Genomic DNA, 15,153 nt, shown 5'->3' on the forward strand with positions numbered 1-15,153 from the left:
GTCGAGTTGCTCCTTCCTTTTCCATTAGAGAGCCTGTCAGAGGAAGGTCCCTTTTCCTGGTGTGTCCATGTTGAGATTCCCAACCTGAGCCTCCCCGAGGGTGCACAGCTCCAGCCCTTGGGACTTCCATCCCAACCAGTCTGTCAAACAAATGCCTTCAGGACCAACGTGCAACAGGTGCTCAGGGAATATATTGCAGAGTGCTTTATTTTCCTACATGATAAACTATCCAGTATGGACCACAGGAAAGGAATGAAATGGCTTCTGGTTTCTGGGTGACATTGGATTTTTCCAAATAAGGGTTCCCCCTGGGTTTCAGAATAGCATGTGTATATTCTGCACAGTTTCTTCAGAAATCTTTCCCCAACTCCAAGGAGGCAGAGTTTTAGGAAATTAAGGCTGTAGCCCTAATCACTTTTCATATTACATAAGTTATGTAATATGTAAGTTATGTAATAAGTATTTTGTTATAAATTTTTACAGTAATCAGTGCTTTTGAAATAAAAACTTGTAGCTGTTGTCCCTTGTTAATATGTTGAAAAATCAGGGATGATGGTTGTAGTTGGAAATAGGTGAGCATATTACAAATAGTATTTACAAATAAAATATTGATTGTGACTGTGGTCATCATCTGAAAAGCAATAGTTCATCCTTGTCTAGTCCTGAAACTCCTGCAGTGTGTGGTCCAGAAGGCCAAGGCTTTTAGTGAAAGAGCCCAGAAAATTGAGATAACTTCATTTCCCTTGTGCTGCCGTGTTAGTGACATGATTTCTCTGGAGTGCTATTCATTTGAATTGATTAAACTTAGAGTTTTAAAAACAGCGTTTCCAGCTTGTTAGATCATTAGTGTGTTATGCTAATAGAGGCAGGGAATGATTTTTAAAGATGGATGTCAAACTTAGAGGGATTTTTCTTTCTCACTTGGATTTTTTCTTATGCTGCAGAATGCTACAGTCTGATCTGAATTTGTTCCCTGGCTGTCACTATCAGTGTCTTCCATAGAATTTGTTTTCTCTAGAGCTGAAAGGATGCTTTTGATTATTGATTTTATAATTTTGAATAAGAAAAATGTATTGTCAGTGTGTTTATTTTCTGTATCCTTTCCTGTGGAATATTCTCCCCCTGAAGTCAGTCTTGAACCTGAATTTTTAACCACTGCAAATACTAAATGCTCCATTTATGGTCCTGTGAAGGAACCCTGGCATAGCCCTCCACAACCAGGGAATTCTGCACCCCGTTCTCTATTTAAATCTAGGTTGGCTCCAGAGATGATTATCCTGTATAATTTCCTGGGGTTTATCCATCTTGTTCAGTGCTGGCTGTTCAGATTTTGCATTTGAATTTTGAAGTCCCGAGCCAGCCATGCATTTAGGGATTTAATTGTAGTTATCATTTTTATATCAGTAAGTCTGATATGCTTAAGGAATTGGTATTTAATAACTAAAGATTGTCTAGTGAAGTATTTAAAATTAATGGGGTAGCTTACACGTCAGTCTTTATAGTCTTATTATAAATATTGACTTGCATTTATTTTTTATATGTTTTATGTTTTTTAGACAGTTTATTATGAGAAGTAAAGGCTTTCTTCAGTAACAAAATGGAGCCAATTAGCCTTTTCTGCTTGGTTTTGGTTTTTTCCTTATTCTCTAACAACTGGTGTTTTGCAGCAACAAAAGGGTGATTTATTGTAATAGGTATAAAGAGAAAATTAATTCATATTTTACCTACACAGTCTTGTTTTAAAGCTAAAAAAGTAGGTTATGAAAGTCTCATACAGTGTGTTGTCTACGAATGGCAAGGGCAGTAGGCCAAAAAGGCATTATTTTTGTATGGGTTTAGAAGAAGACTAAAGGAAACATTCTGGTGTTCATTCTGTTGTCTGCCTCCAAGCTTCTTTATTAGTTACTATGGAATCCCAAGTCTAAACAGGTGCCTGGGTTTTGTAACTCAGTTTGGATGGGAGACACCACAGATTTGACTCAGAAATGGTGGGGTTTAAAACTTCAGGAGGTTGAACCCAAAGGTCACACCTTTGTTGTTCTGGTGCTGTGCTGGGAAGGTGTGAGAGGAGGTGCAGGGCTCAGTTTGCTCTGGAATATGCACAAATTCGTGGCTGTAGTGACACAGGGAGCCTCAGGTTAATATTCTATCTGCTGAGGAAGGATTTCCTGCATGTTCTGTGGGATCCAGCTTTTCCATTTGTGTCTCTGAAATTCTGCTAGTCCTCACACTTCTCCCTGGAGAGCAGAAGTGTGTGTCTGGCTGCCTGCAAGTGTTACTGACGGTTCTCAGATGGTGCCAGGCTGGGGCTGTGCAGAAACTGTCTCTGAAATGAATGTTCTGTTTTAGTCCCTCTCTAATGAGGAATAACTGTCAGGACACTGGTACAGGTCTGCTGGGAAGTTGTATCACTTACCTAACACAGGGTACTTTGTAGTTGCAAAGCTGTTGTTCCATTATGCTGTTTCTGATGTTTGACTTCTGTCTGCTTTGCCTCATAATTGAGGTAAAAATGAAAAGACAGAGGAGTTTTGGTTTTCAGCTTCTTCAAGGAATCATATGCTTGTGGCACCAGGAGGTTTGAACACAGATATTGCCTGTGACAGGAAAATGTGAAAGTAAATAACAGAGAGGAGACTTGAATGAAATATTATCCTGTGCAGAAGATAAGCATAAGATCAATGATCCTCCAGAAATTCATCCCTCCCAGGACTTGCTCAATATATTTGTCTGCTGCACTGGATGAATTTTTACTTGAGGCATAGCTAGTCTTTAAAGTGTAACAACATTTGTATATGGCAGAAAAATCCTGTTAATCTCCAATAGCCCATCGCTTTTATGTACTCTGTTTGTCGGGCTTGATGAGTTCGACAGTATTCGTGTCTTGATAAAAATGTATCCATGCTTTTGAAAGGTTCTATTTCAGCAGCTGTGGCATTTTCCCTAAGCTAGTGCTGGTCTGGCTCCTCACCAAGTTGTTTTGCCTTTTTGTTTAGTTTTGTGCTTTAACCTTCGAGCGATTCCCTGTGAATCCAGCGATCCTGTTTAATCCAGAGATTCTGAGTGGTTGTTGTTCTCTCGTTATTTAATAATCCCTGCTTCTCCTGCAGGCACCCTGTGGAACCTGTCCTCCTACGAGCCCCTGAAGATGGTCATCATCAACCACGGGCTGCAGACGCTGACCAACGAGGTGATCATCCCCCACTCGGGCTGGGAGAGCGAGCCCAACGAGGACTCGAAGCCGCGCGACGCCGAGTGGACAACCGTGTTCAAGAACACCTCGGGCTGCTTACGGTGAGGCACCGGGCACTGGGCACCTGGCACTGGGCACCTGGGCACCGGCTCTGGGGCTGCATCTCATTGAGAGGAGTGGGATCAGAAGGGAAGGATCCCACGTCCTTGTTTTTGCAGGGATATCCCCGTCCCAGTGGCCGCAGCAGCGGTGCCTGGGGGTGTTTACCTGCCACAGACTCTTGTAGGACTCACCAGAGTGGGTCTGTGCAGTGGGGTCACTGTGAGGAGCAGGTCGTGTGCCCAGGTCAGGGGCAGAGGGTTCATGGAGGGCACTATAACACAATGGAGGTGACCAGGTGAGGTTAAACCACCAAGCTAAGGACACAAAAGGCACTTTGCAATGTGAACTGTGCTGCAGGTGCTGAGAATCCCAATGACACTCATTGCAGTGGGGTCAGTGGCTTTCTATGAACTTTTAGTACCTTTCCTGCTTCCCTTGATGGTGCTGGTTTTATTTATTTGAAAACTGTGTTTTCAGATAACTCCCTCCTTGGGTTTTAGGTCCTTTCCTATGAAAAAGCATTTTTTGCAGTCGTAAGGGAAGTAGTTTCCTGTAATTAAACAGACCTTGAAATACAGATCCAGTTTTAACCTTTTGAGGACATGCTCCTATTTTAAGCAAAGGTGACTTAGGACCCATGGGATATTAGAACTACTGACCATTTAGGAACCTGGATATTCCTTCTACTTTTCCTTGCAAAGGAGCCTTTTCTTGTTAGATACTGTATTTGCATTTCTGAAAGCACCTGGAGAGCAGGACAGTACCTGCTGGAAGCTGGGGCCAGGAGGAGTCTGAAAACCTTGGAAGAACCAGTGTTCCCTGAACAGTGTTGTCTCTCATTTCGCTTTGGAGGTGGAGCAGCGATGCCCAGTTTAGATTCTTCAGCTTTGTGATGAAGTCAATTAGTTTGAACAAAACTAATAAAGGTTTGGCATCATACCTGCTGTTGCTCTCAAGTGCGCTTCTGTCAGAGTTCTGCTGATTAATGCAGCTTCAAAAGTTGGTTCATTTCTGTTTCTTAGGCTTGTGGTCTCTAAATTGCAATAACTATTCCCCTGAGTAACTTCACAAATGCAGAAAGTAATGAAAAGTGTTCTGAAAGGGCCCATTACTGAAATTATTTGCAGTCCCAGTGGAAGCTGAGGTCCGTTAAGCAGGCTCCAGACATGGAGGGTTTTACTTACCAGTGTCTCATTTTCTAACAGTGTTCTGCAAGAGGAAATTAGTCATGGTGGGGAAATAAAAGGATTATCTCAATGAATGTGAGATTCTCCAGTAAGTGTAGACAATAAATTCATCATTAGTAGACTAGCCTAATCCACATCATAAAATTTTATTAGCATGTGGATCCACCTGAACTTCTGCATTCCAGGATATCTTTGGGTTTGTTAGTTGGCTGTGGATATTTTTTTATTATTTAACAGTAAGGCACTGGTTTTACAGGAAACACAAAAGCTTGTACCCCTTTGGACAGTGTGTTTCTAAAGTTAATGAAGAGGGGTGTGGAGCATAGTAGGAATGAGGTATGTTAGAGAATTTGAACTTCTGATGTTTAAAAGTGGTCCTGATGCCCTTAAAACACATCAGGACAGCAGCCAGTGAATTATGAGTGCTGTTGGTGCAGGGGAGTTGCAGTGAGATGAGTCCAGGACAGGACAGATGCAGGAGCAGGTGGATAGGAGCTGTGTTCCAGCTGATTCTGCTTCCTGGATGTCACATACCTTTTGTAGGGCACTTCCAGATCTGGGCATGTAAATGGACATAGCAAAAGTAATTAACATTAAAACTGTTGGAAATAATTTTGCATTGTTTGTTGAAATCCTCTGCAGCTTATCCTTAAAAGCAGCAGCAAGATGTGCTGGTTAACACCAGCAGAGAATAAATTGTTGCAGCCATCTGTGTGACAGACGTCAGTGTTGAAAACCCCTTTGCCTACACTTCTCTCACTGACACAGTAGCTGCTCTTAGAAATCCAGTTTTCCATGAATGGAGCTTATTGCAGACTGCAGCCTGTTCCCCAGTTTGATATTTAATTGGGAGGTTAGTCCTCCTGGTAGTGTGCCAGCCTCCCTGATCCCCTTTGGAAGCGAGCCTCAGGTGTGGGCTGTGTTGTCTTCCCAAACAACAGAGACTCTCTGAGCTCCCCAGGTTTTGGGTGCCCTTGCAGTCCAGGTATCTTAGCAGCAGACAGACATTATGCATGCAGGATGGTGTTCCTTTCAGGATCATTTTTTCAGTTAATGAAGTTTATCAACAGATGTGGGCGAGTTTGTTTCAAACTCAGTGATTCACAGCGTGAACTGCCAGTTAATTATTGCTTCCCCCTTTTTTTTTTTTTTAAACACTGCTTACTCATCTTTACTTTGTTCTTAGTCTAGGTCTCTCCTTTGATAATGTGGAGCCATGGAAACACTTATTTCAAAGTGATTAAAAACAAGTAATTAAAAAAACCCCAAACCCCACATTACAATTATTTACCTTTACCTCTGCTTCAAAACCTGATCCATCCCACTTTCCTTTCCAGTCCTCTCCTGTCAGCAGTACTGTTTTTGCTCTGGGTAGTTTGTAAGTGTCTCTCCCTCCTCACTCTGGGGGTTCAGGTCCTGGTTGTGTCCTGGTGAATTGTATCCTCGTGGTCCCCTTGGCCCAAGTTCCTGGGGGTGGATGAACAGCTGGAATTACAGCCCAGACAGAGCTGCAGCAGGAGTGGGGGGGTGCAGGGAGGCTTCTGCAGCAGGGTCAGTAGTTGGGGCAGTACCTGAGCAGAGATCTGAACTGCACCAGAGCTGGGAATGAACCTGACAGGATGAGAGGCATGATCCATGCCCTCTGCCCCTTGGCCAAAGCCAGGGCAGCTTCCTGCCTTTGTACAGCCTGATTGACCCCTGTCTGAAAGAACACCCGTCCTTCAGGGATGCTCGAGGCTGATTTTCCTTGTGTGGCCTCAGGACTGGACCTGTCTGAGCTGCCTTTGTCTGGGCATGGCTGAGTGACACTGGCCCTGGTCATTTGGAAATCAGAGGAGCTGCACAGTTTGTATCATCAGGAAGGCCATTCATGTGCTCTCTCTTTTACCTTGTTACTGAACTCTGGGATTACCTGGGATCCTTGGCAGGTCCATTCCAAGCTGCCACAGGTAACTCCACATAAACACAGTGAGAATCAGAGGGAGAAGAGGCAGCTGGTTAAAGTCTGTATTGACTTGGGAGACAGTGTTTACTTGAAGGGCTCCTTCTGAAGTTAAGCCTTCTTGCATGACAGTGTCCATTGTAGGGATCTTGTGAGTCCTGGTTTCATCTGGAATGTGACTCGTGGGTTCTCTCTGCCATCTCACTCTCTGCTTGACTTGCTAAAAGCTCTGCTCAAATAAATGTTTTGGGAGTGCTGTATTCCTCATTGCAAGCTTGGCAGCACATCCAATTTCCAAAGGATGGTCTGGTAATGAAATTTTTTGGATGCCTTTTCTGTAATCTTTACCAAGGTTTCATAAACCAGTGCAGGTGATGGTAATTTTGTCTCCATTCTCATCCTGAGATTGGGAAAAAGATACTTTGTTGCATTGCTGTGCTTTGTTTCTAGGGGCAGACCCAATATGATGAATGGATCTGCAATATCCATAATCATTTTACTACTGAAGATGGTCGTGAGCCTTGTGAGGGATTCTGCCTTGGGTGTAATTCTATAAAATAGAGGTATTCTTACATTCTCTTGAAGCTGGTAAAAGAAACATATATGGTAGAAGTCTGGAAAGGAACAGTAAAAAACAAAGCAAAGTGAATTTTTGGTTATGAAAAGTAGGACTGGGGAAGAAGTAAGGAAGACATTTGGTGCTAGGAGGATTATTAAATATGCACAGATGTTTCTTCATTTCATTTACAGGTTTTATGTCTTCACATTGCATTTTATTCTTCTAGGTATGTGTAGAATGTCTGTTCTAGTTAACTGTCCTTTTTTCGTGGTCTTTAAACTCCTGAGTCCCTGCTGGGGTTTGCAGTCCAGAAGCATTTGTCTTCAAATTGTGCTGCAGTTGAAATAATGTAATGGTTTGGTGCATCTTAACAAAACCAGTTTGTGGTCCTTTCTGCAGCTTTGACCCGGCCATTGAGGTGCTTTGGGAGAAGAGTATGAGCTGAGTTCTTGGGGGAGAGATGGAGCTGTGGCTCATGTGCTGCACCCAGGCAGGGCCAGAGACCTTCACCAGTCCCCAGGGTTCTCCTCAGGTGTTTCCCTGCTTTCCAGGGGAAGTGCTGGGTCTGGGGGTCAGAGCACTGCTGAAGTCACATCACCTTTTTTGTTTTCTGTGGAGAATACCCACCATGATTCCTAGTTCTCTGGAAGCTGCAAGGATTTTAATGGTTTAAAAATTAAATTCAGTCTAGGCTTAATTGCTGTTTTCTGCCTAATTGCTTTTAATTCTCCCTTGGATTTTTTCACTTTTGAAGAGGACAGAGTAAAACTTAGTTCCTAAATTGCCAACTTTCTAGCCTGATTCCTGTGCTAAACTGACCTGCTGTCAACAAATGTTAAATGAATTAATTTGCATAGCAAACAGATGCAAAGTGCTCCTTTTTTCCAGGGGTACCATCTGTAGCTGCAGCATTTCTTGTCAGTTCTCCAAGTACACAGAAATCCACATTCACAAACAGCCTCAGGGTTCAGAGCCCTGGCCCTGCTGTGTGAACACAAACAAACTGCACCCACCTGACTTGCCCAGAAAACAGGTATTCTTCAGCTCAGGATTGCACAGAACAGCTTGTCCAACATCAGCTCCTGAGAAGGGAAGGGACATCCTGGTGGCTGGAGCTGGAACACCAGACCTGAGAAGTGTGGACTTATTTGCTGTTCTGCAACTGCACTGACATAATTACAGGCAAGATTAATGGTGTAAACCTTTTTGTGGTCTAACTTTTAATGGCCATCTCTCCTCCTGGTTTTGAGACTCAGGCTTCTGAGTGGATCTGGCCTTCAGTCACTGATCTTCCCTTCCCTGTCTTTAATGTGGGACTGGCACCTCTGTCCGTGCCTTCCCCTGAAGCTGGTAAATACCAGCAGTTCAAGGATTTTGAAGGGGTTGATCCTAGAGACATTAACTGGGAATAAGCAATTCCTGTAGGTATAAATTAAGAGTTTGCTCCCATGGAATCAAAGCCTAAGAGGTCTGGTAAGTGTGAGATAAAGACTCCGGGGATTCAGAGCCAGAAACAGAACTGCACCAGGCTGAGAAATGATGTTTAAGTGTCTGCAGGCTCCTCTTAGGTACTTCAGAGGAAGGATGACTGCAAGAGCTTGATGGTAAATCATTAATGCTTAGGATGTGTCAAATAGAATTTTTTAATGAGAATGTCTTAAGCCTTTCTTTCTAAGGAGGGCAGAGAGCATTGTGCTGCCTGCATGTGCATCTTGTCCTGCAGATGTAACTTGCTTCAGTCATGGGTAACAATGGCAGTGATGTGTTCCTTGAGTCCTCCTGTCTTTATGTATTTGTGACCACAGTGTGTGTGTTCCACACCCCCACAGCACCTGCTGTTGTGGCAGGAGTGTGTGTGTCTGTGAGGCACTGGGAGGGACAGGAGGTTTGTCAAGCAACGTGTGCTCTTGTTTGGGCAGAAAAGGTCTCTGTCTTTGCAGCCTGGAAACAGCTGCACTGAGTGTATCAGTGAGCCTGGTGTGCCTGTCCTTTCTTCCCATATCAGTGAGCCTGGTGTACCTGTCCTTTCTTCCCATATCAGTGAGCCTGGTGTACCTGTCCTTTCCTCCCATATCAGTGAGCCTGGTGTGCCTGTCCTTTCCTCCCATATCACTGAGCCTGGTGTGCCTGTCCTTTCCTCCCATATCAGTGAGCCTGGTGTGCCTGTCCTTTCCTCCCATCTCTGCTGAATTTGAGGAACGGAAGGAAGAAAGGCTGTCAAAGCCAGGTGCTTATGCCCTTCTTTCTTATTAATGATTAATGTGTGGCTTTTCTCTGAAGAGAAGTGCCTGGGAATTGGAGCTTTCAAAGTGCATTACTTTCAAGCTCTATCCATCTTTAGATCCTGCAGGCATGATAACAGTGTGTGGTGGCAGTCACATAATATTTGTCCTGCGTGCACTCTCTGTACTGGAGGGAGCCTTCACCTCCAGCTGACTGAAGCAAGAAGGCACTTGAGTGCAAATCCTTGCCCTGGCAGAGCCGTGTGGTGCAGAGCAGAGGGCAGGAGGTGAAGTTCAGGTGATGCTGCTGCAGTGCTGCCAGACGAGCTGCCCTTGGTGCCAGGGGAGCTCTGCTCACCGGAGCGTGGCAGAACAAGAAGATGGGGAAATGTGGGGTTTCAGGTGCCAGCCTTTATTTTCTTTTTCTATCAGCAGCAAATTAGCATTAGTACAGAGCCCTCCTTGAGGCAGCTACGCTTCTCCCCTGACTCCAGAGAGGGTTCTTCAACGAAGTCAGAAGGTTTTCCTTCTCACTCAGTGCATTTCCCTATCCTAGGTCAAGTAGTCCTTTCCTATGCTTTTGTGGGGCAGTTATTTAACCAAGGAGGCCTGGAGAGGACTCCTTCCAAAGCTTAGTGCTTCCCTGTCCCACCCAGAGGAGCAGAGGGCAGGTGCTGCCATCTCTGCCCACCCACCCACCGTGCTTGGAGGCTGCTGCACTCGTGCTGTTTGCAGCCTTTGGGAGATTGCTGCTCCAGTACTGGAGCCAAAGATGCTGTCAGTATTTTGGTGTGCAGCAGGTATTTGGGAACTGGACTTTCAGAGAAGGAAACAGAACCGAAATTTGCCTGTGAATCTTCACTTTGGAGGCAGCCAGCAGCACGAAAAAGGAACTTATCTGCCCAACCCAGACTGGAAAAAATCAACTCAAATTAAAAACCCACACAAAAGAGAGGAGTGAATGAAGGCAGTTTCTTAATTAGCTTACTGATACTGTGCAGGATCACAGCATATGGCTGTCCTGGGGCTTATATGATGAGCAGAGCGTTTAATTCGTGCTAGTAAGGAGCTGTTAGGGTTCCTCCTGACAGTTCCTGGTGTTTAGCTTGTAATATAAATAAATTATGCATAGGTTTTAGCAGCAGAGACATAACCTAGTTACATGCAACCTTAATGCTTTACAATCATATCTTGAAGTATAAATTTAAAGTTATGCACTTGCTTATTGCCTTCTGTCATTACTTAGGAATGAATCTAGGTCCATCCTCCCTTGGCTGTCAGGAAAGGGAATCTACAGAAACAGCTGCTGCTGTGCTGGGATGGAGAACAAGACTGTACCAAAGCTCTGCAGTCCCTGTAATGGGCATAATCTGCTTTGGAAGGCTTGTTGGACGTGATCCTTTATTAGATAAATACCACCTCATTTTTGGGTTTCTGAGATTCTTTTCACATGGCAGCAAACGTGTGATAAAGCAAGGAGAGCCCCTTGGCCTTCCCTTGAAGCAGAGACTGGAATAGTTTGGGAGCTGAGTAGCTGCTGGGCATCGTGGAATTCTTGTATGATGTGTTCCTGCATGGTTTTGCATCCCAGGAGGACAGACTGTGCTCCTCAGGGGGTCAGGCAGGAGGGGACCGGTCAGATGTTACTGAAAAGGCATCACACCATGTCAGGAGTATGGAAAGCCACAGATAACGAGGTGCAGATGTCAAGTCCATCCTTTGTTAAGCTGTACTTTGAGCCCCTGCTTACTGCAGGGAGCTCCTGCAGACAGGGGAGGATGGGTATGAGACCATCCCAGTGTCCTTGTGGATCCCTTGCTCTGTGTCACTGGAGCACAGACTGAGCTCCTGAAGCCCTTTTTTGAGGGTGCCTTTTGGTGTGTCCTCATCTGAGCATTTGATCAACTAAACAAAACCAGTCCCTTTGTTCAAATAGCTGGAGGGGTTTACAGGCAGAGAAACTGGGGCTGCTCTGCTGCTGCTCTCTTGGGTCTGCCTGGTCAGTGAATGCTGGAGTGCAGCTGCAGTCTCCAGTGGGATCTCCTGCCAAGGCCTGAGACATTTTCTCAGTTGAACAGCTGCTCCCTGCCCAACATCCCCATCACCAGAGCTCCACCAGCTTTCTGCTCATTTCAGTTGGATTTTGACTTCTTTCTGCTTTCTGTACCATGTTCTCTGCTTCATTTCTGATTCAGCTGCCAAACCTCCACTGTGCTGTACAGAGCCCTCTGACCAATGCTGCCTGGATCAGGCTATCTTTGTGTCACAGGCAGCTTCTTTCTTTTTCTCTCTTGTTTTCAGAACAATGAACTTAATACCAATTAAACTTTCTGGTATTTCAGGTGAACTCAAGTATGGAATTCATTCTATTTCTGCATGAAATGATGGAATGATTTTTAAATGTTGTATATTCCTCCTTTGAGACACACTGGACCTAGAAATGCACTCAGAAATAGAGTACATTTACTACAACTATTATTGATCAGTGCCCTTTGGCTGGCATCCAGATAAAAATTTCTTAATTGTTGAAGCAGAGTGTGGGCGTGGAAGGGTGTTTGTATAGCAAGGGTTCTGCCTGCCAGAATAGGTGGACAGTACAGCTAATATATTTGTTTGACTTATGAGAAGCTTGTTGTCTTTTATCAACTGAATTACACAAAACTCAGTGTCTGGACAGCGAAGCCTCGGGGCTGGTGCTGGTCAGGGGGTGGTGAGGGGATCTTTAAACACAGTGCTTTGTACACCTGCTGAACTGGGGTGGGATGGGATGGTATTCCTGGAGTGGCCAGGAGCACTCCAGCACCCAGCTTCATCTGCAGCACTGTGGCACAGCAGCTGAGGGACCTCTGCAGCCAAGGGCAGACACAGCAATAGCCTTGGAAATACTGGTTTGAATGTTCAGAGAAAAATGTGTCTCTGGTCATTGTATTTTCAAGTTTATCATCAAAAAACCCCAACCCCAAAGCTCTGTGTGTCTACTCTGCCTTTGGGGTGTCAGGGGGAGCACAGGGGGCATTGCCCCATGACTGCATTGAAACAGTGCCAGTTAAGTACCATTATCTCATTACTTTGAAATCTCTTCCTCTTGAAGATAGTTTTGGTATGTGTATGTTGCTGCAGACAGCAGCAACAGCTCACCTGTCCTAGGGGTGATAAATGTTCTGTTCTGCAGAGGTAAATGTGGCATTCAGAATTGCATATTCTTAAGATGACTCTCTGATGATAATGATGAGCTTATCTAAGGCAGGAACAAATTTCTCACCAGATTCCCCCCCCCCCATTTTCTGAAGTCTTTAATACAACAGACTGGATTCTTAGCCGGGTGTGTTTCTATGCTGGTAGTTAGTTACTTTTATTTAACGTTTACTTAGTGCCTCTCTGTTTTGTTTTCCCAGGGAAAGCATATATTTTAACATCCTCACAAATCCTCTTTCACTAGTCCTGGCTACTGACTGGACTCTGAGAATTTGAGGAAGAATCCAGGTTGCTTTTTCCAGCTAAAAATCTCTGGAATGAGATTTGTGCTTTACTGTTTTACATAAAATCAGTCATATATTTGGTTTCCTTCCTGTGTACTTTGAGTCACATGGGCAGTAATTCAGTGGTTTACTCCTAGAATTGTTCTTCAGAGTGTGTTGTATATATTTACAGTAAACACACTGTGAAGGTTGTTACTGCCTTTGCAGTGTGACATAAGAAAGATACTATTGTTTTTAAAATACATTTTTCATTTAATAAACTCTTGGAAAAGTATTGATAAGCAGGGGAAGTCAGGGAAGGCAGCAGAGGCTGTTCTGGGGGTGAAGAGACAAGGCAAGGGAAGCAGACTGTGCAGAACACCAGGGGTGAATGGCAGGTCTCATTTGTCACTGGCCTGTGTAAAAATAGTTTGGGTAGTTCCTCCTCACCATTCCCACCCATTTGGACAGGCACTCAACTTTATTTTCATTTATGGCGGGATTTTGCCCGTCATCAGTTCCTTGAAGGCCCTGCAGAGTTCCTTCTTCAAGTCATTCAGACTTTAAAAGTATCTTTGACTGACATCTGTAGAGGTTTTTGATACTGAATTGCCCCAGCAAGTAGCTCAGTGAGCTCACATGTTTAGTTCTGAAGTCTCTGTGCCATTGCAGTTGTTGCATGGCAGCCTGGCTCCTGAGTAACGGGGTGCACAGCCCCTCAGCTGGGGGCTTGGCTCTTTTCTGTTCAGTGTCCTGTGTGAAACACTCCAGCCACTGAAGAATGACTTTTCTTCTGGGATAAAGCAATACTTGTCCAGTGTGTAGGACAGTTCAGTGAAAAGCAAACCCCTGTGCTTTATCCAAGTCTGGATGCCACGTGTTGTGTGTCTCTGTTGCCTGAGTTCCCAGGGGTGTCTGGCCTGGGTGAGGCTGTGCATTCCCTCTGTGCAGTGTTCCCTGTGTCCAGCAATGGCAGATCCTCTGGGAAGTGGGCTGGCACTGGCTGCCTCTGGTGATTTCCCTCACTCTGGGGAGAAGGATGTTTAGAAACCTTGCTCTCAAAGTTTGCTTTGGAAGGTGGTTTAGTTACATCTTCCATTCCATCACATACAATAGATCTGTAGGATGCACCAGGAACAATTCCAGTGCAGATGCAAAGTGATTGTTGTGGCTGTGGTCAGTGGAGCAGTGTCAGGGTGGCTGTTCCACTGCAGTTCCTGTCCCCAGTGGTGAGCAGTGCCAGCAGGAGCCCTCTGGCCCGTGTCATCCCTTTGTCTCCGTGCTGCAGCCCCTCCTGATGGGAACCTGGAGCTGGGAATCTGACTGATGACTGCTAGGTGATGTTTTTCAAGGATAGTACAGAATCTTAACACCCTAAGGCATAAATGCAGCCTGCCATTTTCCTGGGTTGCAGGGACTTGAGCAGGTTACTCTGGCTTATGGAAATCACTCCTGGGAGCACTTTTGGGATTGCCAGATGAGAATTTAGTCCAAGTGTACTGTCTTCATTTTCACTGTGCTCAGCTTTGCTCAGTGCTTAGAGATGTTTGGCATCCTCATGCCTGGATCTGAAACACAAGTGTTCCCCCAGTTCCTGGGAGGTCTCTGCTGCCTTGTGCAGTGCTGGAGCAGGAGCAGATTCAGGAGGCAGGAGCTGATCTCTCTGGGCTCAGTGCTCTGAGCTCAGCCTGGACTGCTGGGAGGGGAAGGAGAGCTGAGCTCTGCTGTGGGTCTGGGTCACAGCCACAAACAAGGAAATGGGCTTTGGTTTTCCGTGGTAGAGGAGCCCCCTGGGCTGCAGGAACCTCACTGCCCAAGGAGGGAGGACTAACAAAGTCCCAAGAGTTGGGTGTTCACAGAGCAGATGTTTCTGCATGACATGCTCATCAGGATTTGTTTTCTGAAGTGCTAGTTACAACATTAAAACTGCAAAGTTTGATGGCTGCAAAACTTGGCCGTAGCATTAATTAGCTCTTAACTTGATCCTGCGGAGTTTTCATGCTTATTTATGTGTGATATATGTGGAAAGTTTTTCTTGAGGCATTAATTTTCAGTAAATTTTTCTGCAGTTAAAGAGACAGTAAGTAGTATCAGCAAGCCACACTCATACTGATGCACTTTTATAATATCTTTTTCAATTATAACCTTATCAATGTCTACCTTAATATTAATCTCAATACAGATCAAGAAATAAGAAAACAGGATGCAGAATACTGTGATGCTGTTGATAACTAAAGTAGTAAAACAAATGTGCAGTGGCACAAAGGGACCATAGAAAAATCTCTTGAGAATGGGCCGTGGGGCAAGAAAGGTGTGAAGGTTGGACTTTTTTTGGCTAAATTTGATTTTTTTTTTAAAAGTCTGCAAGTGTTCCTTATGAATTTTAACTCTCTTTCTTAAGACTTAATGAGGGAATAAAAAACGTGATACACAGCTCCAGATAAGACCAGTTATAGTGCACTTCTGTCACCCTGAAGCTTAGTAAGTAAT

The 15,153-nt window shown here is 44.6% G+C and overlaps 1 protein-coding gene across 13 annotated transcripts in view; it reads left to right on the forward strand.

Moving 5' to 3' along the window:
- ARVCF (ARVCF delta catenin family member) overlaps window positions 1-15,153 on the forward strand; it is a 238,427-nt gene that overhangs the window by 171,431 nt on the left and 51,843 nt on the right. For all 13 annotated transcript variants that reach the window (XR_007900049.1, XM_051769102.1, XM_051769099.1 and 10 more), the window contains one exon: window positions 3,111-3,294. Coding sequence is in view for 12 of the 13 variants with exons in the window: in XM_051769102.1 (XP_051625062.1) it covers window positions 3,111-3,294 (184 nt within the window). In the remaining variant the exon portion in view is untranslated. The remainder of the gene's footprint in view (window positions 1-3,110; window positions 3,295-15,153) is intronic.

Source organism: Manacus candei, unplaced genomic scaffold (assembly GCF_025592945.1).
Source record: "Manacus candei isolate 608988 ecotype Guabito, Panama unplaced genomic scaffold, ASM2559294v1 h1tg000103l, whole genome shotgun sequence".
Taxonomy (NCBI): domain Eukaryota; kingdom Metazoa; phylum Chordata; class Aves; order Passeriformes; family Pipridae; genus Manacus; species Manacus candei.